The sequence below is a fragment of the Corticium candelabrum genome, chromosome 15, assembly GCF_963422355.1.
Source record: "Corticium candelabrum chromosome 15, ooCorCand1.1, whole genome shotgun sequence".
NCBI lineage: Eukaryota > Metazoa > Porifera > Homoscleromorpha > Homosclerophorida > Plakinidae > Corticium > Corticium candelabrum.
The window spans coordinates 2350712-2376462 of NC_085099.1; the positions used below are offsets into that span (position 1 = coordinate 2350712).

The window sequence follows — 25751 nt, forward strand, 5'->3', positions numbered from 1 at the left end:
TGAACCATCCAGCATCAGACACGACGTCCGAAGTGTCCTACACTGCACTACTAGTTGCCGTCAATGGGATCGCTGCCGTTAGTCCCATCAACACGCACAAACGTTTACTCGATTGTTGATTGCATCGTGGACCTACGTTTCAGGCTGCAGACGAGAGCGACAAAGAAGACGAAACGGAGAGAAACAAAGACACAGAAGAGAGAAACGAAGACACAAGAAACGAGACACAAGACAACATAAGAGCTGATAGTAAGTCAAATGTGGACAAGACAGCAGACAACATTGTGACAAACACGAGAGACGAATTTGTAGACGAAAGTACCGAGGCACCTCCTGTGTTCCACATTGCTGCGCCTCCGAGTCACGACGAATACGGCGATAGCGAACACAACGAACCGATAAGCAGGAAACCGTCGTTCCCGTTGTACAACCGATTGCAGCAGCTTCCATAACACAAACTGTCGTCCACAAGCCGTCACCCGCAGTCTCCCAGCGTCTGTCTGTCTTCATGCTTCCTCCTCCTCCTCCTGCACCCGAGGCGTCCATCACTCTTCCAATATTCCACGTCTCTCGTCCTCCTTTGGATGAATACATAGACTCTAGTGATGATGAGACGAAGGTGGAGATTACCACAGACAAGCAGGTGGATGGATTGGCAGTACAAGTCGGTGATTCAGAGAACACGGACCGAGTCGTGTCTTCAGACCCGCAGGAAGTGCTTCAACAAACGATGCATCAACGAAGGAAACGAATCAATCCCGGCAGCATCTAGTAAGGCAATCGTATCGTGATTTGTTTGTCTGTCTGTCTGTTGTAATGCCGTGGATTCTCTGTGTAGCATCCGGGAGCGTGCAAATCGATTGATCTCTGTGGACTCGTCGACGACCGAGGTGTCTGTCGATGAGACGTGGGATCCATCGTTTCATGACACTTCGACGCTTGATAATTCAATAACATTAACTCAGAGTAAACAAGGACACGAGAATGTCCGTAAATCTGATGAGGAAAACGAAGCAGCTGAACACACGCGAGGTGCACGAAGATACTACAGACGAACCGGATGGCAACAGAGAGGCGACAGGGTCAAGTGAGGAGACTGAAAAGAGGCCTGATGATGTGATTGTTGGGCAAGTGGAGGATGTATTGGAGGATTGGAGCAGCACACAGGTGTGTGTGTGTGTGTGTGTGTGTGTGTGTGTGTGTGTGTGTGTGTGTGTGTGTGTGTGTGTGTGTGTGTGTGTGTGTGTGTGGTGTGTGTGTGTGGTGTGGTGTGGTGTGTGTGTGTGTGTGTGTGTGTGTGTGTGTGTGTGTGTGTGTGTGTGTGGTGTGTGTGTGTGGTGTGTGTGTGTGTGCGCGTGTGTGTGTGTGTGTGTGTGTGTGTGTGTGTGTGTGTGTGTGTGTGTGTGTGTGTCACTGTGTGTATATGTGTGTGGTGTGTGTGTGCGTGTGTGCATGTGTGTGTGTGTGTGTGTGTGCGTGCGTGTGTGCATGTGTGTGTGTGTGTGTGTGTGTGTGTGTCTGTGTGTGTCTGTGTGTGTCTGTGTGTGTGTGTGTGTGTGTGTGTGTGTGTGTGTGTGTGTGTGTGTCTGTGTCTGTGTGTGTCTGTGTGTGTGTGTGTGTGTGTGTGTGTGTGTGTGTGTGTTGTGTGTGTGTGTGTCACTGTGTGTTTGTGTGTGTGCGCGGTCAATGGTTGTAAAACCAATCTCACAACTACATTCCTTACCCTATTGGCTACCTAAATTTTTAACAAAAAACTATGACGTTATAAAGATATGATATCATTAAATATGTAAGGTTACCAAACACATGATGTCATTATTGGCAGCGGGCAAAATTTTAAACCACTGATTATATGATGCCTTTTGTATTTCAGAGGTTTAGATACGTCATTGGATCAGTCCACTAACTCCGGCATATTAACAGTTAATATCAATGAAATATATTTATAAATTATGTTTGATTGTGAGTGATATGTATAGGTGACTGACGTGTCATCTCAAGGTGATAATGAGTTACTGGACTCATCACAAGCGTCACAGGTGTGATAGCAACAAAGGAGGACGATCAATCGTCTGTGGCTTGTGATGCCAAAACCGTCGAGTCAACAGCATCAAAGCAGTCGGAAGAAGGTCTGCATACTTGACATTTTATTCTAACGCTCATGACTGTTATGTTTTTGTTATTTTATTGATATTAATTAGTTAGTAAGTGACATTTGACTTTATGATATTGATATAGTGATTTTGACTGACTGATAGTTGGACGGGATGATAGACGGATAGATGGACAGACAGACAGACAGACAGACAGACAGACAGAGAGACAGATTGTTGACGTAGTTTGCTTCAGGGCACATCTGCAGTCCTTGCAGACAGACAGACAGAATAGACAAATGGATGGACAGACAGACAGACAGACAGACAGAATAGACAGATGGATGGACAGACAGACTCACAGACAGACAGATGGACAAACAAACAGATAGATGGACAGACAGAATAGACTGATGGATGGACAGACAGACTCACAGACAGACAGATGGACAAACAAACAGATAGATGGACAGACAGATTAGAGAGATGGATGGACAGACAGACAAACAGACAGATGGACAGACAGACTGACAGACAGAAAGATGGACAGACAGACAAACAGAATAGACAGATGGATGGACAGACAGAGACAGACAGATAGATCGACAGACAGACAGACAGACAGACAGATAGAAAGACAGATGGAGAGACAGACAGATAGACAGACAGAAATATGGACAAACAAACAGACAGACTGACTGAATAGACAGATGGATGGACAGACAGAGACAGAAAGATAGAAAGACAGACAAATGGACAGACAGACAGACACGTACCAAGACGGACAAGCATACAAATGGATGGGCAGGCAGTTGGGCAGACTGTCGGACATCAATCACGTTATGTCTGCAGTATCTCTCATTTGTGTGAAGACTGAGACACGGTATTTGTCGTTTTGCTGTGCATCACTTGCTCTTTGTGTTCCAGCTTGTAGCTCAATTTAAAGTCCAAGCTCCTAGACGGTTTGAATGAGGAGTTTGTGTGCTGTATATGTCGAGAACTTATCTGCGTGGCCCACAGTCTGCCATGTTCGCATGCCTTTTGCAAAGACTGCATAAAACAATGGCTCAAGTAAGAGAAAACTCACACGACCTTAGACCATCTAACCATCTGTAGCAGGTCGTATGATGTGAGGACAGCATATGCAGTCTATCACTCACACATGCATAAAACAAATGAACAAACAAATGCTCCACTTGCAATACGTTCACTTAGTTTCACTGACTTGATTTGCTGTCGAGTCCAAATCGAGTCCAAAGCTCAACACATTCTTGTCGAACAAGAACTGTGGTGTGTGTGTGTGTGTGTGTGTGTGTGTGTGTGTGTGTGTGTGTGTGTGTGTGTGTGTGTACAGCTTATGTATGTGTGTGCATCTGTGGCAGGAACGATGAAATTTGGAGTCAATAAATTGGATGAAAGCTGCTGCTGTGATTACCGACTCATCGCCTGTTAGAAGGCAGGCAATCCCCGGATCGTCGCAGGTTGATGTGAGGCATTCACCTAGTCAGCAGGTGTGTTCACATGTTGTGACCAAGTGTGAGTGGTAATAATCATTTGATGTTGTCTGTGGCAGAGAGTAGCAGTGCTGCCAAGGACTGATACGTATTCACCCAATTCAAGCCAAGACGGGGTTTGTGCTACCGAAGAAATTCTTGTGTCTGTATATTGTCTGTCCATGTTTAGTTTTTTTGTCTGTCTGTCCATCTGTATGTCTCACTGTGTGTGTGTGTGTGTGTGTGTGTGTGTGTGTGTGTGTGTGTGTGTGTGTGTGTGTGTGTGTGTGTGTGTATGTCCGTCTGCCTGTTTGTCATCTCTCCACCATCCATAATGTCTGTATGTTGGATGTCCATTGTTTGGTTGATACTAATCCATCACATCATCCTAGGACTATACAATTACTGGCACCAATCTTCTAAATCCATCAAATAGCAACAGTAGCCGTCGTTCACAAGTCTGCAGCCGAACAGCCTGATGACGACGACTGCAACGAAGATGCCACAGAATCCTAAAACAGCAGCAAATCAGGAAACGCACAAGTATACACAGTGAACCATCCAGCATCAGACACGACGTCCCAAGTGTCCCACACTGCAGTACTAGTTGCCGTCAATGCGATCGCTGCCGTTAGTCACATCAACACCAATAAAAGTTCACTCGATTGTTGATTGCATCTTGTGCGCACGTTTCAGGCTGCAGACGAGAGCGACAAAGAAGACGAAACGGAGAGAAACAAAGACACAGAAGAGAGAGAAGGAAACAAATCAATCCCGGCAGGATCTAGTAAGGCAATAGTATCGTGATTTGTTTGTCTGTCTATTGTTGTGAATGCCGTGGATTCTCTGTGTAGCATCCGGGAGCGTGTGAATCGATCGATCTCTGTGGACTCGTAGAAGACCGAGGTGTCTGTCGATGAGACGTGGGATCCATCGTTTCATGACACGTCGACGCTTGATAATTCAATAACATTGACTCACAGTAAACAAGGACACGAGAATGTCCGTAAATCTGATGAGGAAAACGAAGCAGCCGAACACACGAGAAGAGAAGATGCACATGAAGATGCTACAGACGAACCGGATGGCAACAGAGAGGCGACAGGGTCAAGTGAGGAGACTGAAAAGAGGCCTGATGATGTGACTGTTGGGCAAGTGGAGGATGTATTGATGGTTAGAGGTGAGAATTAGGATGATGGTCAATTGGAATTTCGCCCATCTGTAGACGTGAGTGATAAGAAGCAGACGAAAAGTGTTGAACACGGATTGGAGCAGCACACAGATGCACAGGTGTGTGTGTGTGTGTGTGTGTGTGTGTGTGTGTGTGTGTGTGTGTGTGTGTGTGTGTGTGTGTCCTGAATGTTGCATGGCATCATGCACCTAGAGTACGTTGTACTCTATGGTTGCCTGCCGTTGATCAGTCTCCTCTGGTGTTTATTATCTCTTAGATGCCCAAAAACGATCGATTACTGTTGAGTTAGAGGAGCAAGGCACACACTGAGCATCAGACAAGAGGATTAGTTTGAACGTGGGCCCAGTACATTGACTCGATGGCATCACCCTCTTCAACCCTCTCCTGTCCAACTGCGGCAGTTTTGCAAGCTCCTCAGTTTGTTAAAGTAGTTTGTACAGAGAGTGAAAGGCACGACCTCGGGAGTTTACGTTGAAAGACCAGGATACATCAGGGTTCTTAAGATCAGACAGACTGGGAAGATAAGAAAGCTGGTGTGATGACTAGAGAACTACAGAGGTTGCTTGCAAGGAACAATGTGGTTTTTATTATGATATCGAGGTCATCATCCTCATTCTGCACTTTCTCGTGCACGATTTTTGTTTCTCTTGGTGTCTCCACCTCTTCGACATGCATCATGGATGTCTTACTTTCTGTTTCTATTTTACTTTCTTCATCCGTTGTGTGCAAACTCCTCACACATTCTTCACTGGCTGTATGATTGTCGGTCTCCCTAAAGATGTTGGTAATGGCTACATCATTGCTCGTCACCTCACCAATTAACAAATATTTTGTGTGAGCCAATCGTTGCTGGAGTGTGGCAAAGGAACGTCTATGGAAGTGATGGTTGCATCCAAGTGGTAGTGGACTGGACATCGACATGTCAATGAGTTGCAGTGAGAGATGCAGTCGGTCTGTCCACATGCTGACGGTGGTGCTAGTGTATGACGTCTTCTAGTGCAATCTCGAGATACACTGGGCAGTTTGCTGATGTAGCAAAGGAGTAGGACACGCCACGCCTACATATGAGATGTAAGCACGTGATGTTAACGCGCGTGATACATTCACACATTAAATAGCAATATAAATATTTTTGTTTTATATTAATTAATATCAATAAAAGTAATATTTTATTTTATATTATATGTTAATTAATAAAAATTATTAATATATTATTTTGTTTTATATTTTATATATTATCTAATATATAAAGCTCAAATTGTCTGTCTGTGTGTGTGTGTGTGTGTATGTATGTTCGCGTTTGGCGGCCACGTCTTTTGTCCGTTCGCAACCGAAATCGGCACGCACACTCGGCACGCACAGAAGAAGGTTTGCGTAAAAAATAAAAAAATAATGCACCGGGTCCCCTCTCGAGGGATCGACCCACGCGTAAAATTTCTCGACGACGTAAACGCTACACATTGCAGTTCATTCGAACACACGCCCGCACCAGTCCCGTGTAGACCCTATGCATCGCCGTCCTTCGCAAAGCTTCGAGCAATCGAATATCTCTTGCCGACGAAACCTACTCTTCTATCGCTTGCGTTTCTCTCCAAATTCTGATCGCATTTGCACCGAATCCAACCTACACGTTTTCTGCAGCAAGCGCTACACGGGGAGTGTGTCGATTTCTATCGAAACAAGCGCGAAGAGCAAGATTCGAATTCATACAGCATATCCGGGACCTCGCAACAAAGATTGCATGTGACGTGTCCACAGACCTATCTTTACACTACAGTATCTTGCCCGTACGAAGGACGGGCCATGGATCCTAGTTAATTAATAAAATAATATTTTATTCTTTATTTGCTAATTAAAAAACTTTATAAATTAATTTATTATTTTATATCTAATAGTAATTGATAAACATAATTACCGTGGTATATTAACGTAATATTATATTTTGTATAATGACTAATATAATATATTAACAAGCAATTTTATTATGTATTTAAAATTATAAAAATATTGATTAAAATATTTAAAATTATTTAATTAAAATATTGAATTGTTTTTGTGTGGTTGTGAGGTTGTAGTGAATGATGAGTTTGTGGTTATTTGTGTTGTAGATATGAGATGTAAACATGTGGAGTCATATTATATCTACATTAGAGTTTCTGGAATGAAAAGAATCGATCTGTACAATTTTGTACATTGAAGTGAATGTAGAAATTATAGTAACAATGATATTTACTATTGCTACAGTGTACCATACTGTATGTGAATAATTTATGTTTCTAATTAAATTAGATGACATCTATTTGGGCACGTGTTAAACACGTGATTAGAACAAGGTCACGTGCCGTAAATAGCTGAATTACGCATGCGCAAAGTATTGTGTTGTGAAGTCCCAGGGAAATTTGTTTGTCACTTGGTCGTTTGCGTTTGTATCGCGTCGGAGGTGAGCAGTTTGCAATAGTCATGTAGGTAGACGAATAATATAAAATAATGTATGTAGACTGGGATAGACAGTAGAGTTAGAATGTGTGAGAAAGAAAGCAGTTTGTGAGTTGTTTTGTGTGGTGGAGTGTTATTGTTTGTTTGTTGTGTAGAAATGAACGAAGAATTGAGGGAAGCGGTGGAGAGAGGTGATATTGAGTCAGTAACGCGTCTTTTGGAGATGAAAGGTGATGTCAATGCTCGTGATAAGGATGGGGTATGTGTTGTGAGTTATAATGTGTGTATTGGATGTTGAAATGAACTGCACGTCGTTTGATCTCAAAATAGAACACTCTTCTGATGCAAGCGTGTAGGAAGAAGAAAAAGGAGATGGTTGTGTTGCTGCTCTCTAAATCAGCAGATGTTAATGAGACTGGTGATGTGAGTTGATTGAGTGTGTGAAAGTGTGATGTGTTGTTGATAAGATGATAGATATCAACTAGATGTAACAATCTAATCCAACAATCAACGTTTTGGTTTCTTGTTGCTGGTCAAGAGGCAGCAGTGTTGACTTGTGACTGGCTGAAGCAGCCATTGCATGCAGAGATGAATAATCTTGTTGGTTTTTATTTCATTCAACTTGGACTGTTGGAGAGTATTTTTGCAGTAGTTATTGTCTTATCAGGTCGTCTTCATTTTCTATTTTCTTTTGTCTTGCAGCATGTGTACAGTGTGATGGAGGAATAATGATAATAATACATTCTTGTGTATGCAGTGTGGATGGACAGCTTTGATTGTATCTGCAATCGTCAGATCAGAAGAGATCACTGATCTACTACTGAATGTCAAAGATATTAATGTGATGAAGGGAGATTATGTGAGTTTGAGTATTGAGAGGTTGAGTTGATATTGTGGTGTCTGTTGTGCATGTATTAAACATATTTGTGAGTGTAATGCATTGATTTTGCTATTGTTTGTGTTTGTGTGTTGATCATTCTATTGAATGTCTCATTGTGTGTGTTGAATGGAATGTCTGTTGCTTTAATATATTTTAACATAACACTCTCTCACTATCTTATCAGTTTCTTGTTTACTCAGTGGGGAAGGACAGCCATCCATTATGCTGCAGGGAATAATCACGTGACCATTGTAGAGAGACTTTTGTCTTGTTCTGTTCCTGTTGATATCAATGATAATGATGGTTGTACACCATTGTTGTTTGCTGCCTGGCATGGTGATGTGTGTTGTGTTGATGTTCTTCTAAAACATGGAGCGAGTCCCCAACATGAGAGGTGATGCATTCAATATCCTTCAGTCAATAATATTACTAACGTGATGTCATTGTGGGATAGTGAGTGTGGAGTATCACCACTGGAGATTGCCAAGGGAAAGGGTCACAGTGATGTGGTTGAGATGATGGAAGAAGCCATAAGATGTAAGTGAAAGAAACAATTAATTTGTGTTTTTGTTTTTTCTTCTTTTGATTTAATGTGATGATTTTGGTGTGAGGTTAGATTGATATTGTTGAATGATTTGCTTGTTATCTTGTCTGTGGAGCTATTGTAGTGATGTGCTGCTTTTCATCTTCTCACTTCTTTTTGTCTCAACGTTTGGGTTGAGGTGATGTGTCTGCTTGTTTTATTGTGTGTGTGTCCATTTGTCAATTGAATCAGTTAATGAGTTAATAATATTTTACTGTTGTCTTCTTCTCTACATATATGGGTGTTTATCTCTTTGCACACTTGTCTGTAAATTATTGTCTGTTTGTCTTTTGTTAATTTCTATTTGTTTGTATGTCGTGTTTGTGTGTTTCCATTTTGAGTGACATTGTTTCTTCTCTTACAGTGACATCTCATCCTTATGTGGAGGGTCGCATGTTTGTCATGAAACGTCAATATGAAGAGACAGTAATGTGACTTTTTCATCTCTAGTTGTCTGTTTGCCAAGTTGTGTTTGTGTTGCATAGATTGCTGAACTGCAGAGTGAAGTGGACAAGATGAAAGAAGAATTAAGACAATCATCCTTGGTCCACGAAGTGAGGAGATTGAGAAGTGAGATCCAAGAGAAAGAGGGGGAAATGAGATGTCTCGTGTCTGCTCTTGCTACTGTTAGCAGAATGGCAAGCGAGAAAGTAGGACAAGCACACATAGAGCTTGCAGACGTGTAGGATATGATTGTTGATTTGAATTATTGTTGTTTTGACTTTGTACTGCATGAGCTAGTTGGAGTAGGAAGGAGATGGAATAATAATTATTGTCTGTTTTTCTTTGTCTTTGTGATTGAATGTTTGTTTTGGTTTGTTGTCTTGCAGGTTGGTGAAGGTCACACGACTTGTGCCGAGTATCACATGTTGTCACAAGCGGCAGGTAATAACATAAAAAGAAAGATTGGGTATATCATAGACTCTAGATGCTTTAGTGAGTCTCCGGTAGGTTAAGTTGCTTACGATATCTGCCAGTTTGTTTGTGTATTGAACGATCGTCTCCCTGCATGGTAATGTGGCTTTGTGATGTAGCAGGAATGGCAAATCAACTGACCCCGATGTTGGTAGCAAACAGCAGATGTACGGAGCGAGAGATGGTGGCTGTAGCTCATAAAGTCCGTCCTTATTGGCAGGAATTTGTTGCATTTCTCTGTCCATCCTTGTTTTCAGTGGATGAGATAAGAGTTATAGAACGTGAAACTGCAGACTTATTTTCTCAAAGCAGAAGAGCATTGGACAAGTGGGGCAATCACTTTGCTGCTCAAGCCAATCGTCGGTTAATAATACAGACATTGTGTGACATTGGACGAACCAGTCAAGCAGTAGATGTATTGGTCGTGAGTTGGTGGAGAATGTCTGTCCACCCAAATGATTGTGTTTGTCAATTGTTGTGGACGTGATGTGTTAGTCTTTGCAGAGAACATGATCTTTTGTGTTTGTAATGCTTGATGCATTTTGCTATGTATTTTAGTGTTTAGTGATTTTTCTAGATTAAAATTGCAGCTTAAGTATAATAAAATATAAAATAAACTACATAGTTTCAATTTGCAAGTGTTTAACATATCCGGGACATCATAAACTTGATTTTGTAGGAAGAAAGAAGTCCGAGGTAGCACATCCGGGATGTGCACGTGATGAGTTGTAATTTGAAAATGTCTGTTACTGCTCGATAGGTGACGAAGAGTGAAGTCGTAGGGAAGCTAGAATGAGTACAAGCGATCGTTTCACGCCGTCGTCTCGTAGCGGGGCCCCACTGAGCAACGACTCAGACCGACCGCGTCACAGGCAGCGACGCTCGAGCGACAGAAGCGACGTTTAGGGGCGGGGGGGTGACAATAACAGACCTAAAGTCGGAACTGATGAAGAGAAGTCAACTGAACGAGCAACTGCAAGCAGACTACGACGAAACTCTTCAAAGATTAGCCGAAGCCGAGCTGACAATCGACCAACTGAGATTCGGAGTGCAGACACAGGAGAGGAAGACGGTCTACTACACGTTGAAAGAGAAGAGTCAACGCAGAGAGTCGAGAGAAGGAGAGAGACGGAGTGAGGGTCAGGTTACCATGGCAACGAGAAAGTTTGCCAACCAAACGACTGGACGCGAGCGGTCGCTCAGTTCGTCGGAGGATGTGACCAGCATGTCGACTGCTACACGCGGTCAGAGGGCAAACGTGGAGAGGACAGAGATGGGCTAGTTGTTTCAGACGAGGACGTTGCAGGATCAACTGGATCAGATTCAGGAGGGGATAAGGGGGACAGGGATGAAGGGGGAAGGGATGAGTGTGGATGTAGTCGCCGAGTTGCAGAGGATAGGGGACGAGGTGAAGAAGATAGAGCAATAGATGGTGAACGTGAAGGAAAGTCAGGAGAAGCTTTATGAGATGAGAGGGTGAGGATGGATGTTTATGTGTGTGGTGGAGACTCGGCGATGAGAGTTGTGTGTGTGTGTGTGTGTGTGTGTGTGTGTGTCTGTCTGTCTGTCTGTCTGTCTGTCTGTCTGTCTGTCTGTTTGTCTGTCTATATGTTTGTCTAGTTGTTTTTCGTCTTGTTTGTTTATATTTATCTGTTTGTGTCTTTCTCCATTTGTCTACATGTTTATTGTCTGTCTTTGTGTAGGTTTGTTTGTCCATCTGTTTGTGGATATGCTTTTGTTCATCTATCATTATCTGTGTTGTCTATCTATTTGTCTATCTATTTGTCTATCTATTTGTCTATCTATTTGTCTATCTACTCGTCGTTTGTTCAGCTGTTGTTTGTGTTTGTTTGTCTATTTTATTTTATGTATTTTTGTTTTTATATTTTTTGTTGTTATTTTGTATGTGTTTGTCGTATTTTTTGTTTGTTTACCTATTTACTTAATTTTAATTTTTTATTAATTTATTTATTGTAACTAATTAATTAATTTATTTATCTGTTTATGTATATTTGTTTACATTTTGTTTGCTGGTGTCTTTACATTCAATTTCATTTAAAGTTTATTTGTTTTATTAGTTAGATTATTTAAAGGTGATGTTAGGAGAAACTCAAGAAGCCATACAACAGCAAGAATCACAGGCACCAGAGCCAGTAGCAACAGAGGAAGCAACACAACATGTGGAGATATCCTTACCACAGCAGATAACATTGCAAGATGTGATGGACAGGTGGGGATGATTGATGGTTGATGGACAGACAGACAGACAGACAGACAGACAGACAGACGGATGGATGAATGGACACACACATACACACACACACACACACACACACACACACACACACACACACACACACACACACACTTGTACACACGCACATCTGTCACATTGAACACACATCACATCTTGTGTAATGTATTAACAGCCTGGTGGGTCTTGAAGAGCAGCAGAGACTCAACCCAACGCCTGGAGTTGCAGCGCCTGTTTTTTGTCTTTGGGATTGAATATTTGTTTCGTTGTCTTGCAGGTTGGTGAAGGTCAGACGACTTGTGCCAAGTGTCACATGTTGTCACAAGCGGCAGGTAATGACATAAAAAGAAAGATGGAATTGGAGAGAGCTACATGGTGTATACAAGTATATTGACTTTTTTGTCACAAACTATTTGTTTTGTGTCAGGCACATCAGTGAGTGAGGATGAATGTTCTGTTTATGTGTCTCGTGTTGTGCGTGCTGTCCAGCATGTCTGCTCCAGCAGGTGGTATGGCATCGGTTCTGCTTGTGGCAAAACGTTTGATCAACTCCAGCGACTCAAGTCCTTCCCAGACGACAGTGATAAAGTGCAGGCTCTCTTTGATCAGTTAGTACAGCAAATGGGAAGGAAGGGAGCTGCAGACAAGCTGCTAGAGGCGTGTAACTCAATGGTAAATCCTACATACGCTGCCGTGCGCGAAGAGATGGAGAAATGAAGTGTGGAGTATTGACTGTTGGATGACATTTGATATCAATACTGATTGTTTATTAGCTATTAATTAATTAAAATGTTGTTATGTGTTGTTGTTGTGTTGGATTGTTTGATGTCTATTATAATATCTAGTATTGTTCATTTGTATTGTTATCATGTATGAAGCAGTCGTATTGTTTGAATATTGTAGATGCAGTTGTTATCCGGGGATAATCATCCGGGGATAACAATCCGGGATAGCGTGTTACTACACTCGATATGTCGCTTCTTTGCCGAGCTGGGTTGTTGCGTACAGCTTCCAGTGGAGTATGCCGTCGCTTTCTTGCTACTGGAACACGAACTGTTGTTGAAGGCGCCGCAGAAACGGTGAAACCTCGCTCCATTTCAGGCACAGTTTCTCAGTCATGGGGGCGCGCGCTAGTAGCAGGAGGTTGTTTGGCAGGGATCGGAAGTCTTTGCTTTTATGGGCTGGGAATGTCGTCTGAAGCGGGAGCCATAGACAGAGCTAAGTTCTGGCCTCGTGTAGTAAAAGAAAGAGTTCAGAAGACGTACACAGTGAGAACATGTTAATTAATACAAAGAAATTAATTATTGAAAATTATATTTATATAAAAATTTATAAGTGAGACTATATAAATACATATTTAATTGGCGAGCGAAGCGAGCCTCTCTCTTGTCATGTCAATTGAGCTCGAGATATATTATATTTATATATTTATATATTTATATATTTATATATTTATATATATATACGTACGTCAGCACTTGTCATATGGATTTACGGCAAAACAGAAAGACAAATCAACAAAACGACGATGCCAGATGAATGCAATTTTGACTCTGTAACATATGCGCTAAAAATTGAAGCATGGGACCTCTTTTGAGGGGTCGACTCAATTGTAATTTCTTGGCGAGGAGAGTCAAACGACTCTCGATTTTGCTCCCTTACGCGACTAAAGAGAAAAGGAGACAGATTTGTGACAAACGGAATGAAAAAGAAAAGCTAAAAGAAGAGAAAAGTCTGTTTTTTGAGTTTCCGCGCGTTACTTTGATAGAAATTATTGCTACGCAACCATTTTCACGTGACTATGCGATCATTGTTACGCGACTATCTCAGTAAACGAGTGAGACGACTGAAGCGTGAACGAAGAATTGAAGACAACTATAGTGTTTTGCGTTCAATTGTCTGAACTCAGTGTTCAGTTACATGATCCAGGCAAGCAATTATCCGAATTGGGCGTTCAGTTATCCGATTCGGGCATTCAATTATCCGATGTTCTGTTCTAATTAGAAGTACCAAATATAGAAATAATTATTTTAGTCGCACATTTCTTTCATGACGTCTTTCTATGATGCTCACTCACGTTTCAGCTGAACAATAAATGATTGATTCAAGAAAGGTGGGAAGGTGAAGTAGTGAAATTGGAGCTCTTCATTAGCTAAAAACCAGCTGCGACGCATGATGGACTGTTGCATGGTATCACGCAAGACGCGAGATTTACAAAGTATGTGGATTACACCACGATTGACAGAGCAAGGCGTTGTTGTAGGCTTCCTAGATATGTAGATTTAGTTCGCTCACAACAGCTTAGTTAGACCTCCGTGGAAACGTGGGACACCAAGATTAGTGCAAAGGAAATTATCGTACAACACGCGCTAAAAATTCACGCTAAAGTCAAGATTAATTACAAATTATTGCGTCTATACAGCTGATGAATGATGATATTTGAGTAGCTGCCCAACTGCAGACTATGTAAGTTATTTAGTTGCACAACAGCCGTAAGCAACGGATAATTGAACGCCTGAATCGGTTAATTGAATACAAAATACTTTAGAAGAGCAACTGAAAGTCTGTTTCCTGAGTTCCCGGGTTTGTTTGACAAAAACTATTGCTAAGTAACGCAACCATTGTTACGCGAATTGGTAAAGACAGAACACCATCGCTCGCCAAACACAATGCTAACTGAGCATTTACTAGTATTAAATGTAGTATGCACTATACTACATGGACTTGGGTAGTGAAGGTTTACATGACATTGAGAATTTGCGTATTTTCTATTGCTGGTTGGAGCGAACTTTTTATTAAGACTAACGGTAATGTAAATCTCTGGTCAGACATTTGTCTTTCTGATAGAATGTTTACTATTTCATGACACATACAGGATATCTTGAATACCGTATTTGTTCGATTAGACGCCACAGCCAAGAGTACAGATAAAAGTATAAACGCCGCCCTTGAATAAATGCCGTATTTCAATGAATTCCAATATATCTAGCTCAAAGTTTAAAGGAAAAAAATCGTATGACTTTGTCAGAGGCATACACGAGGCAAACGTTTCTCTAGACTATCCGGATACCGGAGAGTCTCCAGTTAGGCAAAAAATTGTGCTTTTGAATGGCACTAGCAAACGGGAATACGTATTAATTATTATAGAAGTAGTGACGTTGAACGTCATCGCAATCGCAGATGCGATACACCTCTCAATGCCGTAATTGGAACACCAACGCCTTCAAGCAGAAGGCAAACATTTTTTACTTCCATCACGAAATGTCGACGTTGAATGTGACGTACGTTTGTTAGGAGCTAAAGGTGTGGCCTAGGTGATGAAATTTTGTGCACAAAGTGAGTTGACTAGAGTTACCGTATTGTCGTGTCTAAAGGCCGACCTCTCTAAGCCACAAATCAAAGACCTTGTGCGTACGAACCGGTCGCGTGTAGAGGCTTTTGTTCGAGACACTGAGCACGCGTACAGTACGAACTTGTGGTCACATGCAAGTGTGCAAATGTTGGCGTGTGCGTGAGCGTCCAATGACACAATGATGACCAAGAAGAAGCTGACGCTTTTGAAACTGGCACTTCATGGTTGTCATGTGGTACCCTTACGTGTTCAAATGGTGCAGTACAAGTACAAGCTAGGCCAGTGCGCCCGTCTGTCAGACATACTAAACCTATAAATTAGTCTGTCGTAGCCACACCCTTTCCCATTGACACACACTCACACACACACACACACTCACACACACAACACACACACACACACACACACACACACACACACATGCTCGTACTCGCACGTCAGTAGAACACAGCTTCATTCATTAGTGGTAAGTTATAATTGCAACTAAATGTAACGTCTGCATGATTATCTATACACAAACACTGCACAGCGTATTTGCATATTTTGCAAGTACAGAACACTGTATATTATATATAAGATTTGCATGCTCGGGATGTGTGACTATACATGTATATATACGAGGTATGATATAGGAAATGTGTATTTTCGTTATGCTATAGAATCTTTGTTTAATTAATGGAGTAGGTTGTGCTTTCGCACTCCTAAAAACTTACCAAACTAGAATTTTAAAAAAAATTATTTGAAAAAAGAAATAGATGTAGGGATTGTATAAAAAGTAATAGAAACAAGATCTATAGATAATATGAAGCAAAGCCAGACATCATTAGTGAATCCTTCCAACCACATTCCCTACATTTTACTTTTAGTGTGATGGAAGGATTCACTAATGATGTCTGGCTTTGGTTCATATTATCTATTGATCTTGTGTCTATTACTTTTATACAATCCCTACATCTATTTCTTTTTTTTCAGAGAAATTTTTTTTAAATTCTAGTAAATATTACGTCTTGACCAATCATGTACGTATGTTTGATCAAAACAAAGTAGTGGTCGGTCATGAACACCAGTTGGTCGGTCAATGACCATATTCCACTCTGTGACTGCATCAAACTTCTATGAATGAATTTCGTGTTGACAGTTGCAGCATGTGTAACATTTTATGTGTACACGTAGTACTTTACCGGAGGCCTAGCCGTGACTGCAGCCGCAGCAGCAGCAACCGTACGTTCCGGACTCATCGCACGTTTCTCTCGTATGAGCCCTATTGTAGTAAGACTCGACCATGCATCACATTATTGTGTGTTCCATCAGTCTCTCTTGTTTCATTTTAGTTTCTTCTTGTTGGTCTTGGTGGCTCTCTAGGCAGCTACATGTTGTGCGTCTCTGTCCCGTATGAGAACACGTTGATGAAGCACTCGGCCTGGTTGATGTTCAGTGGTGTGTGGGGAATGTTTCTTGCACCTGCTGTTATGATGGGAGGCGCTCTGGTTGCTAGGGCTGCTATTTATACGGCAGGAACGGTTGCAGGTTTGACATTCACTGCGGCTTGTGCACCGTCGGATAAATTTTTGAACTGGGCCGGACCGTTGTCGTTAGGATTGGGAGCTGTGTGTGTGGCATCAATTGGTGAGTGTTGTTTGTGAAGAAGGAAATGATTGATAGGTTTGGATGGACAGATGAATGGATGGATAGACTGATGGAGACAGACATAACAGACAGGCAGATGGATGGACGAACAGACAGACAGACGGAAAGACATACAGACAGACAGACTGGTGGATGGATGGACAGACAGACAAACAGAAAACAGACAGACTGGTGGATGGACAGACAGACAGACAAGCAGACAAACAGACAGACTGATGGATGGACAGATAGACAAACAGACAAATTGGTGGATGGACAGACAGACAGGTAGACAGACTGGTGGATGGACAGACGGACGGACTGACAGACAAACAGAGACTGGTGGATGGACAGAGAGACAAACAGACAGATGGCTGGACAGACAGACAGTCAGACAGACAGACTGATGAATAGATGGACAGACAAACAGACCGACAGACAGACAAATAGACATGCAGACAGATGGATAGACGGATGGACAGACAGACAGATGGATGGATGAACAGACAGACGGATGGACAGACAGACGGATGGACAGACAGACGGATGGACAAACAGACGGATGGACAGACAGACAGATGGATGGAAAGACAGGCAGATGGACAAACAGAGTTGACAGACAGTAAAGCAGACTGACTGAAACACTGTTTTCTGTACTACTGTGTGTAGGGAGTATGTTTCTTGGTCCGATGAGTTCGCTCGGTATGGGAATGTATTCGTTTACTCTCTACGGAGGGTTGATCGTGTTCGGAGGATTCATGCTCTACGACACACAGAAAATCATCAAGGCCGCTGAGATGGAGCCTCATTTTGATCCAGTGAATGCGTGAGTGTGTGTGTGTGTGTGTGTGTGTGTGTGTGTGTGTGTGTGTGTGCACAAAGTGTGTGTGTGTGTGTGTGTGTGTGCACAAAGTGTGTGTGTGTGTGTGTGTGTGTGTGTGTGTGTGTGTGTGTGTGCACGTGCGTGCGTGCATGTGTGTGCGCAAAGTGTGTGTGCAAAGTGTGTGTGTGTGTGTGTGTGTGTGTGTGTGTGTGCGTGCGTGCACAAAGTGTGTGTGTGTGTGTGTGTGTGTGTGTGTGTGTGTGTGTGTGTGTGTGTGTTGTTTGTGTGTGTGTGTGTGCGTGCACAAAGTGTGTGTGTGTGTGTGTGTGTGTGTGTGTGTGTGTGTGTGTGTGCACAAAGTGTGTGTGTGTGTGTGTGTGTGTGTGTGTGTGTGTGAGTGTGTGTGTGTGTGTGCACGTGTGTCCATGTGTCATTCATTTATTGCCATCTGTTGTAGGTCTCTCGGTATTTACATGGACGCCATCAACATATTCATTCGTATACTGACCATCCTCTCATCATCATCAAGAAAGAAATGACTCAAACGCAAACTACAATAATCCAACTAGTCTGGTATGTCTCAACACCATGTGACACTACATAGTCAACTACTCTTGCATTTCTAACAACTTTCCATAAAATTCTATTCCTCCAACGCTCAACTCATGAGTGCCACTATTATTAGGACCGGTCTGCATGACACGGAGGTACCTAAACGCCACGTGACTTCCGGTAATGGGCCACGACGATGTCCCGTATTTCCGCTGTAACGCCGACTCATTGAAGCGTGTGTCAAGACAGACCCAATCGACGCCGTTCTCCGAGCCCTCGAATCTCCAGTGCTGCAGGGCCATATCCTTGCTCGAAGACCCGTGCCTTAGCGTGTAATAATTCGGAATCAGGCGTCGTAGTCGACCCAAATCGTACGAAATCCACGATTTCTCGCCGTTTCTCGTGCGACACGTGACCGGCTTGCGGCTGAGCGCGTCGCTCATGACTCCCACGATGTTTCCCTCGCCGTGCTCGGAAAACGAGACCATGACCTGCAGGGTTTCGGCCGGGTTGTTCCAGAACGGCCTGCCGTGCTTCCCGATGTAATACAACACTCCGTTCTTGTCGAAATCCTTGGCAAACGTGAACGTCCCTAACACACCAGTGACAGCCCTGTCATTCAATTAGCGCCTCGCAACCGACCGGAAACTTACTCGAACTGCTGTCGCCGTCGGCCGTCGCCTTCGTGCAGCTAGGATCGATGTGATCCTCGTCGAAGTCGAAGACGTCGTCGCGGAATGCCTTCTTCAGTGGAGATGCCGGAGCGCTGTGCGTGGGCGTGGCCATCGGTGTGGACTTAGCGCTCGATCGCGCCGAACTGCCTCGACTGCGCGGTCGTTTGAGTTTGTTCGCCAGTTTGCGACCGATCGACGTGAGTACGCCGTCGTTCAGCGCCGTTTCGGGAGCGTTCTCGTCGTTCTCGTCGTCGCTGAGCTCGACCAGACTTCGGAAGTCACCCATTGTGTAACGATTGAGGTGAGAGGTGAGGAGTAACAGGGCGTGGCTGCTATAACGTGAGCGAACAGGCCCGAAAGGGATTTTAATGTGCGCATGCGTGGAACGGAGACCCTTTGCGTGCCTTCGGAGTCCTAACGCTCTGAGTAATAGCGACGCGCGCGCCCTTGGAGTCTATTAGCTAACACTTTGATATCTAGTTATGTAAGATTAATTAATATATTCGGTTTGCTGTGTTTCTAAGCATCTTAGCCCACAAGAATAAAATTATTCCTTTGACAGGAGTGTTAAAAATTATTGCGCATGCGCGCGTTTTATTTTTTATGATTTATAATTAATATCAACTTTTAATGCAAGTTGTATGCAGAGTTCAAGTATGTATTACAAGCAAGTTCGAATGCATAAATTAAAATTTAAAATTTAATTTAATTTTTTAAAACACGCCCACCATACAAATGGTGTGCCACTTAAGCTTCTGTCAAACAACCAATTTTATTCTTTTGGCCTTCATTTTGAGTGAGTCTATTGTATTGTCGATATTCACTTTGTATTTTCATCGAATTAAAGTGTACAATAAATGAGTCACGTGTATATCACGTGCCTGTCACGTGCAATCATGCCATCTGATATCGAAAAATACAGCGTATCAAAATGCCATCCACGACTACGAAAATAGATGCAAAAATCTGTATTAAAGTCCTTGACTATATAGACCAGCCAGACATACATGAGTTCAGCTTTTGTCGCCCGAATGCTTGGCCTCGTCATCTTCATGTATAGTCAACTCCATCTCCGTCCGTCGACTGTTGAAGCTCTCCTTGATCATCTCGACCGCCTGACGATGCGTCAACCCCTTCAGTGAACGATGATCAACGGCCAGTATCTGTTGACCGAGCTTGAGGGGCGGCATGACAGCATGAGCACATCCATTGGGCTACACACACACACACACATGGCAAACAAACATACAAACATGATGAACATGAAATGCGAGGCCCACACTACCTGGACGTCTCTCAGTCGTATCTCTTTCTGTTTGGTGTTCGAGCCGCCGTTGACCGACATTCCGAGTCTCGGTTTGTTTTTCGGTACTAAGACGTTGACGATCGTGCCTGTCAGGCCAGTGTATCCAGCGACTGTTTTTGGCTCTCGTTCTGGTTCCGGTTTTGGTGTCGTCGATCGGCTCTTTTTTAGTTTGTTTGGTATTGCGTAGACGTCTTCGGTTGGTTGCTTGGGTGTTTCAGGTGCTCCGTAGATTTCGCTGCGGGATGGTTTGTAGGTGTAGGGATCGGAGGGTTTGATGGGTGTTGAGGTGGCGGTAGGGGTGAGGGTGTCGTCGGGTGTGGTTTGGGGTGGGGTGGGGTGAGTGGGTTGTTGGGGTTGGGGTTGAGGTTGGTTGTCCTGTTGGGAGAATGTGTGAGTGATCAGTTGTGATGTAACAAAGGACGGACGGATGGACACACGTGCACACACATGCATGCATGCATGCACACACGCACACACACACACACACACACACACACACACACGCACACACACACACAGACCTGTGCATCTGTGTGCTGCTCCAATCTGTGTTCAACACTTTCCGGCTGCTCGTCATCACTCACGACTACAGACGGTCGAACTTCCGATTGACCATCATCTTGTGTCATTCCCTGTCGCTCCAAAACATCCTCCTTCTCACCTCTAACCATCAATACATCATCCGCTTGCCCAACAGTCACATCATCAGGCCTCTTTTCAGTCTCCTCACTCGACCCTGTCGCCTCTCTGTTGCCATCCGGTTCGTCTGTAGCATCTTCGTGATCATCTTCTCTTCTCGTGTGTTCGGCTGCTTCGTTTTCCTCATCAGATTTACGGACATTTTCGTGTCCTTGTTTACTGTGAGTCGATGTTATCGAATTATCAAGTGTCGACGTGTCATGAAACGATGGATCCCACGTCTCATCAACAGACACCTCGGTCGTTGACGAGTCTGCAGAGATCGATCGATTCGCACGCTCCCGGATGCTACACAGAGAATCCACGACATTCACAACAGACAGACAGACAAACAAATCACGATACGATTGCCTTACTAGATGCTGCCGGGATTGATTCGTTTCCTTCGTTGATGCATCGTTTGTTGAAGCACTTCCTGCGGGTCTGGAGACACGACTCGGTCCGTGTTCTCTGAATCACCGACTTGTACTGCCAATCCATCCACCTGCTTGTCTGTGGTAATCTCCACCTTCGTCTCATCATCACTAGAGTCTATGTATTCATCCAAAGGAGGTCGAGGGACGTGGAATATTGGAGGAGTGGTGGACGCCTCGGGTGCAGGAGGAGGAGGAGGAGGCATGAAGACGGGCGGACGTCGGGAGACTGCGGGTGACGGCTTGTGGACGACAGTTTGTGTTATGGGAGCTGCTGCAATCGGTTGTAGGGAGACTGCGGGTGACGGCTTGTGGACGACAGTTTGTGTTATGGGAGCTGCTGCAATCGGTTGTACAACGGGAACGACGGTCTCCTGCTTATCGGCCGGTTCGTCGTGTTCGCTATCGACGTCTTCGTCGTGACTCGGAGGCGCAGGAACGTGGAACACAGGAGGTGCCTCGGTACTTTCGGCTACAAATTCGTCTCTCGTGTTTGTCACAATGTTGTCTGCTGTTTTGTCCACATTTGACTTACTATCAGCTCTTATGTTGTCTTGTGTCTCATTTCTTGTGTCTTCGTTTCTCTCTTCTGTGTCTTTGTTTCTCTCTTCTGTGTCTTTGTTTCTCTCCGTTTCGTCTTCTTTGTCGCTCTCGTCTGCAGCCTGAAATGTAAGCACACGATGCAATCAACAATTGAGCAAACGTTTGTTTGTGTTGATGCGACTAACGGCAGCGATCGCATTGACTGCGACTAGTACTGCAGTGTCAGACACTTCGGACGTCGTGTCTGATGCTGGATGGTTTACTGTGTATACTTGTGCGATTCCTGATTCGCTGCTGTTTTCGGATTCTGTGGAATCTTCGTCGTCGTTGTCGTCGTCGTCATTGTCATCGTCAGGCTGTGCGGCTGCTGACTTGTGAACGACGGCTACTGTTGCTATTTGATGGATGAGGGGACTGGTGCCAGTCCTTGTATAGTCCTAGGATGATGTGATGGATTAGTATCAGCCACAAGATGGACATACAACATACAGACATTACGGATGGTGGAGAGATGGCAAACAGGCAAACGGACGAACACACACACACAGTGAGACATACAGATGGACAGACAGACAGACAAACCAAACATGGACAGACAATATACAGACACAAGAATTTCTTTGGTAGCACAAACCCCGTCTTGGCTTGAATTGGGTGAATACGTATCAGTCCTTGGCAGCACTGCTACTCTCTACCACAGACAACATCAAGTGATTATTACCACTCACACTTGGTCACAACATGTGCACACACCTGCTGACTGGGTGAATGCCTCACATCAACCTGTGATGATCCGGGGATTGCCTGCCTTCTAACAGGCGGTGAGTCTGTAATCATGGAAGCAGCTTTCATCCGATTTATTGACTCCAAACGTCGTCGTTCCTGCCACAGATGCACACACATACATAAGCCGTACACACACACACACACACACACACACACACACACACACACACACACAACTCACCCGCATGACTTCCATCTCTGTTTCTCTCATGAGGCTCTCGAATCGGTCGAGGTCACGTGGTGTCACAATTTGAATGATGTCAGTGACGAGCGACGCTTTTTCAACCGTGTCCAGAATGTTTCTCAATGCAGTGACCAGATCGTCAACATGGACGTGACCGTCTTGGTATTGTGAGAGGTAGTAGTGGAGAGAGCTGAGTTCGTGTTCGGTGAGGATGTGTTGAGCTTTGGACTCGATTTCAGCACGAGCTGTGGAGACTTGTGTTGTTTTCATTACTAACTGAGTGCCCATTCCTTGTTTGAAGATGGTGGATTCACGCTGTGAGAAAAATTGATGTAATAGATGACACACACACACACACACACACACACACACACACACACACACACACACACACACACACACACACACACACACACACACACACACACACACACACACCACACACACACACACACACACACACACACACACGACAACAAATCCTCCTCACTCTCGTCTTTTCCTCATCATCCGATGCCTTAAACGTCGAGAACTCCGCTGATGGCTGCTCTCTAAAGTACGGCTCAGTTTCATCACCCGTAGACTGAGCCTTATGGCGTAGACGAGCAGGAAGAGTAGCACTACAACCAAAACTCACTTGCAACACAACAAATACAAAACAACTGATACATACATACATACACATCTTACCTACGATCCTTCAGTGATGCATCACTCGTATTTTGCTCATTACAATAGACCCAGTCTGAGTGATTGTATTTGACTGTGGAGTGAGGGATCTTGCCAACGTCTTTGATGGTCATCACCATCAGATGGTCTTGACTCCTACACACACACACACAGAACGCCAATTGTAATGTTGTGTTAGAGATGTCGTGTCGTTTGGTCTGACTTCAACATGTTTGTTGCCTCCAGATGAGTCGCTTCTAAGAGACTCTCACCGTTGACATCGAGAATTTGGTCTCCGGCCTAACACATTGGATCACAATGTTTTATTGTGTGTCTGTCTGTGTTTGCCTATCTGTGCATCTGTATGTTTATGTGTTTGTCCATCTGTCTGTGTATATACGTTTTTCTGTTTGTTTGTTTGTCTGTCCATTTGTCTGGGTGTCCATTTGTCTGTCAGTCCATCCGTCTATCCATCAGTCTGTCTACATGTCTCTGTATATACGTTTCTGTCTGGTTGTCCGTCTCTTTGTCTGTCTATTAGCTGATCAGTCCATTCAGCTGTCTGTCCACCTGTCTTTGTTTTTCTGTCTGTCTATTTGTCTGTCAGTCTGTTCATCTGTCTGTGTGTCCATCTGTCCATCTGTCATTGTTTGTCTGTCTGTGCTTACTCGTAGCCCCGCATTTTCAGCTACTGAGTTCTCATCAACGCTAGACACGTAGATCCCAACACCTAACTCTATGCCACCTCTGATGCTTATACCAAGTTTTTGCCCGTTCTTTACAAGAACGTTCACCTACAAACAGCAATTTTAATCACACAAGGAGGCAATGCAATACAATAGTCTAGTGTATTATGAGATGCATCCCTCCAATACAATAGTCTAATGTATAGTGAGATGCATCCCTCCAATAGTCTAGTGTACTGTGAGATGCATCCCTCCAATACAATAATCTAGTTTGTTGTGAGATGCATCCCTCCAATAGCTCAATTAATTAACATATTGTATATGTAGACTAACCTTCCTTTCATCCGAGTTGGATAGAAGTCTCATTTCACTTCTTCCTCCCGATTCAGACTTTCTTCTTTCTAAAGCTTTAATCTCAGGTGGAGGTGATGCGAGTCGACCATTAGGATCAACCCATCTATGCTGCGTATGAGCAGTGTATGTGCCTGGATACATACCTCTGTCGATCACAGACAGTCTGAGTTTTTTACTTCCTTTGAGAATCTAAATAAAAAATTGATTACAATTTCTGAAGCAATAAAAATATATATTAAAATGCTAACTGAATGGACTTACAAATAGACAGACAAACACACAGACATATGAACCAAGCAGATAGACAGACATGCAAACACACACACACACACACACACACACACACACACACACACACACACACACACACACACACAACTAAGTACACCAACATACCAACACAAACATAAACACACGGACAAACAGACAAACAGTAGATGGTCAAACCCACGCAAAGGGCGTGTCCCACAAACAACTCACTCGAATCGCTTGATCAGTCGTGGCATCCTCCAAACTCACATCATTCGCCTTCAACAACTGCATACCGGCTCGCAGCCCGCTCTTCTCCGCCGCAGACCCAGCATCCACGCCACTCACATACAATCCCACTCTATGCTCAGCCCCGCCCCGGAAGCTGAAGCCCAATCCTTCACTCTCACTCGTCCTCCTCACCAACAACTTCCTCACCACATTCCTATCTCTCTCACTACTCACAGAAACCGGTCGCTGCCTCGGACTCGTGCTAAATCCCGACGCCGGCCAAGAACTGGAGAGATCCAAATAAGTGGGCGTGGTCGATTTCCGGTTCCCGACTGACGACGACGCGCGTGAAGGAGAGGAAAACGAAGGCGATTTCGACGCGTTTGGAAACAAGTTCAGTCCATATTCGCTCACGTATTTGTCAAATTTTGCTCGGTCGAGCGGTGAGATGATGTTTCTCAATGCGTGGACGAGATATCGCTTTTCTGGTGTTCGCAAGAGTTGCGCGCATCGGTAGACTAGTGTGTGGACTTGTCGGGTTGATTGGTATTCGTTGTAGAACGAGTAGAGAGATGATTGTTCGTCGTCGGTGAGGAGACGTCGGCTCCATTGTTGTAGTTGTTGTTGGCTTGTTGTGAAGGTTTTTGACGCTTGTAGAGCCGATTCCCGTTGTCGTCGTGTCGCTCCGGGGTGCATTTTGGTGGAAAGTTGGAGGTTGTTAGGAGATCACTGCGCGTGCGCCGTAAACAAAGTCGCGT

The 25751-nt window shown here is 43.9% G+C and overlaps 6 protein-coding genes and 1 long non-coding RNA gene across 11 annotated transcripts; 5 read left to right on the forward strand and 2 right to left on the reverse strand.

The window, feature by feature from the left end:
• The first annotated feature begins 4491 nt into the window (after window positions 1-4491).
• LOC134191392 (uncharacterized) lies at window positions 4492-7078 on the forward strand. The gene is made up of 3 exons (XR_009971782.1): window positions 4492-4876; window positions 5035-5849; window positions 6887-7078. It is a non-coding gene; the product is annotated as an uncharacterized LOC134191392 (long non-coding RNA).
• A 95-nt stretch (window positions 7079-7173) lies between these two features.
• On the forward strand, window positions 7174-10217 carry LOC134190858 (kinase D-interacting substrate of 220 kDa-like). Its single transcript, XM_062659394.1, has 8 exons — window positions 7174-7473; window positions 7545-7637; window positions 7972-8073; window positions 8295-8488; window positions 8549-8631; window positions 9042-9103; window positions 9163-9327; window positions 9508-10217. Exons 1-8 carry the CDS (start codon window positions 7372-7374, stop codon window positions 9631-9633), a joined length of 927 nt encoding a protein of 308 aa, XP_062515378.1. The 5' UTR covers window positions 7174-7371; the 3' UTR covers window positions 9634-10217.
• A 118-nt stretch (window positions 10218-10335) lies between these two features.
• On the forward strand, window positions 10336-10916 carry LOC134191616 (uncharacterized). The gene has a single exon (XM_062660238.1). The coding sequence runs from the start codon at window positions 10539-10541 to the stop codon at window positions 10872-10874; it is 336 nt and encodes a 111-aa protein (XP_062516222.1). The 5' UTR covers window positions 10336-10538; the 3' UTR covers window positions 10875-10916.
• A 35-nt stretch (window positions 10917-10951) lies between these two features.
• On the forward strand, window positions 10952-12748 carry LOC134191687 (uncharacterized). 4 transcript variants are annotated; one of them, XR_009971843.1, is made up of 4 exons: window positions 10952-11068; window positions 11686-11822; window positions 12124-12178; window positions 12274-12748. XR_009971843.1 is itself a non-coding variant. In XM_062660304.1 (4 exons), the coding sequence occupies exons 1-4, from the start codon at window positions 11022-11024 to the stop codon at window positions 12561-12563; spliced, it is 540 nt and encodes a 179-aa protein (XP_062516288.1). In that variant the 5' UTR covers window positions 10958-11021; the 3' UTR covers window positions 12564-12700. The 4 variants fall into 4 exon arrangements, 1 of the variants encoding a protein (XP_062516288.1); XR_009971841.1 differs by having other exon boundaries at window positions 10958-11068; window positions 11671-11822; XM_062660304.1 differs by having other exon boundaries at window positions 10958-11068; window positions 11675-11822; window positions 12274-12700.
• A 44-nt stretch (window positions 12749-12792) lies between these two features.
• On the forward strand, window positions 12793-18246 carry LOC134191690 (growth hormone-inducible transmembrane protein-like). The gene is made up of 5 exons (XM_062660307.1): window positions 12793-13114; window positions 16372-16467; window positions 16530-16824; window positions 17494-17650; window positions 18105-18246. The coding sequence occupies exons 1-5, from the start codon at window positions 12818-12820 to the stop codon at window positions 18184-18186; spliced, it is 927 nt and encodes a 308-aa protein (XP_062516291.1). The 5' UTR covers window positions 12793-12817; the 3' UTR covers window positions 18187-18246.
• Window positions 18116-19283, reverse strand: LOC134191691 (E3 ubiquitin-protein ligase Ufd4-like). The gene is made up of 2 exons (XM_062660308.1): window positions 18853-19283; window positions 18116-18791 (listed from the first exon to the last, which is right to left on the reverse strand). The coding sequence occupies exons 1-2, from the start codon at window positions 19157-19159 to the stop codon at window positions 18256-18258; spliced, it is 843 nt and encodes a 280-aa protein (XP_062516292.1). The 5' UTR covers window positions 19160-19283; the 3' UTR covers window positions 18116-18255.
• Window positions 19284-19676: 393 nt separating this feature from the next.
• Window positions 19677-25724, reverse strand: LOC134191689 (uncharacterized). 2 transcript variants are annotated; one of them, XM_062660306.1, is made up of 15 exons: window positions 24994-25724; window positions 24493-24702; window positions 24142-24267; window positions 23697-23773; window positions 23495-23629; window positions 23295-23424; window positions 22802-23119; window positions 22588-22716; window positions 22469-22525; window positions 22020-22271; window positions 21235-21953; window positions 20701-21166; window positions 20159-20554; window positions 19881-20087; window positions 19677-19817 (listed from the first exon to the last, which is right to left on the reverse strand). In XM_062660306.1, the coding sequence occupies exons 1-14, from the start codon at window positions 25687-25689 to the stop codon at window positions 19887-19889; spliced, it is 3912 nt and encodes a 1303-aa protein (XP_062516290.1). In that variant the 5' UTR covers window positions 25690-25724; the 3' UTR covers window positions 19677-19817; window positions 19881-19886. The 2 variants fall into 2 exon arrangements, with proteins under 2 accessions (XP_062516290.1, XP_062516289.1); XM_062660305.1 differs by having other exon boundaries at window positions 19677-20087.
• Window positions 25725-25751: the final 27 nt, after the last annotated feature.

Bases quoted from the DNA above. Each gene is read 5' to 3' on its own strand.
- LOC134191691 (XM_062660308.1), bottom strand. From the start codon at position 19,159: ATGGGTGACTTCCGAAGTCTGGTCGAGCTCAGCGACGACGAGAACGAC. The intron at 18,792-18,852 runs GTAAGTTTCCGG...CTGGTGTGTTAG, and splicing joins CGACGGCGACAGCAGTTCGA to GGACGTTCACGTTTGCCAAG.
- LOC134191690 (XM_062660307.1), top strand. From the start codon at position 12,818: ATGTCGCTTCTTTGCCGAGCTGGGTTGTTGCGTACAGCTTCCAGTGGA. The intron at 16,825-17,493 runs GTGAGTGTTGTT...TACTGTGTGTAG, and splicing joins TGTGTGTGTGGCATCAATTG to GGAGTATGTTTCTTGGTCCG. The intron at 17,651-18,104 runs GTGAGTGTGTGT...CATCTGTTGTAG, and splicing joins CATTTTGATCCAGTGAATGC to GTCTCTCGGTATTTACATGG.
- LOC134191687 (XM_062660304.1), top strand. From the start codon at position 11,022: ATGGTGAACGTGAAGGAAAGTCAGGAGAAGCTTTATGAGATGAGAGG. The intron at 11,823-12,123 runs GTGGGGATGATT...GTTGTCTTGCAG, and splicing joins TTGCAAGATGTGATGGACAG to GTTGGTGAAGGTCAGACGAC. The intron at 12,179-12,273 runs GTAATGACATAA...GTTTTGTGTCAG, and splicing joins CATGTTGTCACAAGCGGCAG to GCACATCAGTGAGTGAGGAT.
- LOC134190858 (XM_062659394.1), top strand. From the start codon at position 7,372: ATGAACGAAGAATTGAGGGAAGCGGTGGAGAGAGGTGATATTGAGTCA. The intron at 7,474-7,544 runs GTATGTGTTGTG...ATCTCAAAATAG, and splicing joins ATGCTCGTGATAAGGATGGG to AACACTCTTCTGATGCAAGC. The intron at 7,638-7,971 runs GTGAGTTGATTG...TTGTGTATGCAG, and splicing joins ATGTTAATGAGACTGGTGAT to TGTGGATGGACAGCTTTGAT.
- LOC134191689 (XM_062660306.1), bottom strand. From the start codon at position 25,689: ATGCACCCCGGAGCGACACGACGACAACGGGAATCGGCTCTACAAGCG. The intron at 22,717-22,801 runs GTGAGTTGTGTG...CATCTGTGGCAG, and splicing joins CAGAGATGGAAGTCATGCGG to GAACGACGACGTTTGGAGTC. The intron at 21,954-22,019 runs GTTAGTCGCATC...CTTACATTTCAG, and splicing joins CAGTCAATGCGATCGCTGCC to GCTGCAGACGAGAGCGACAA.
- LOC134191616 (XM_062660238.1), top strand. From the start codon at position 10,539: ATGAAGAGAAGTCAACTGAACGAGCAACTGCAAGCAGACTACGACGAA.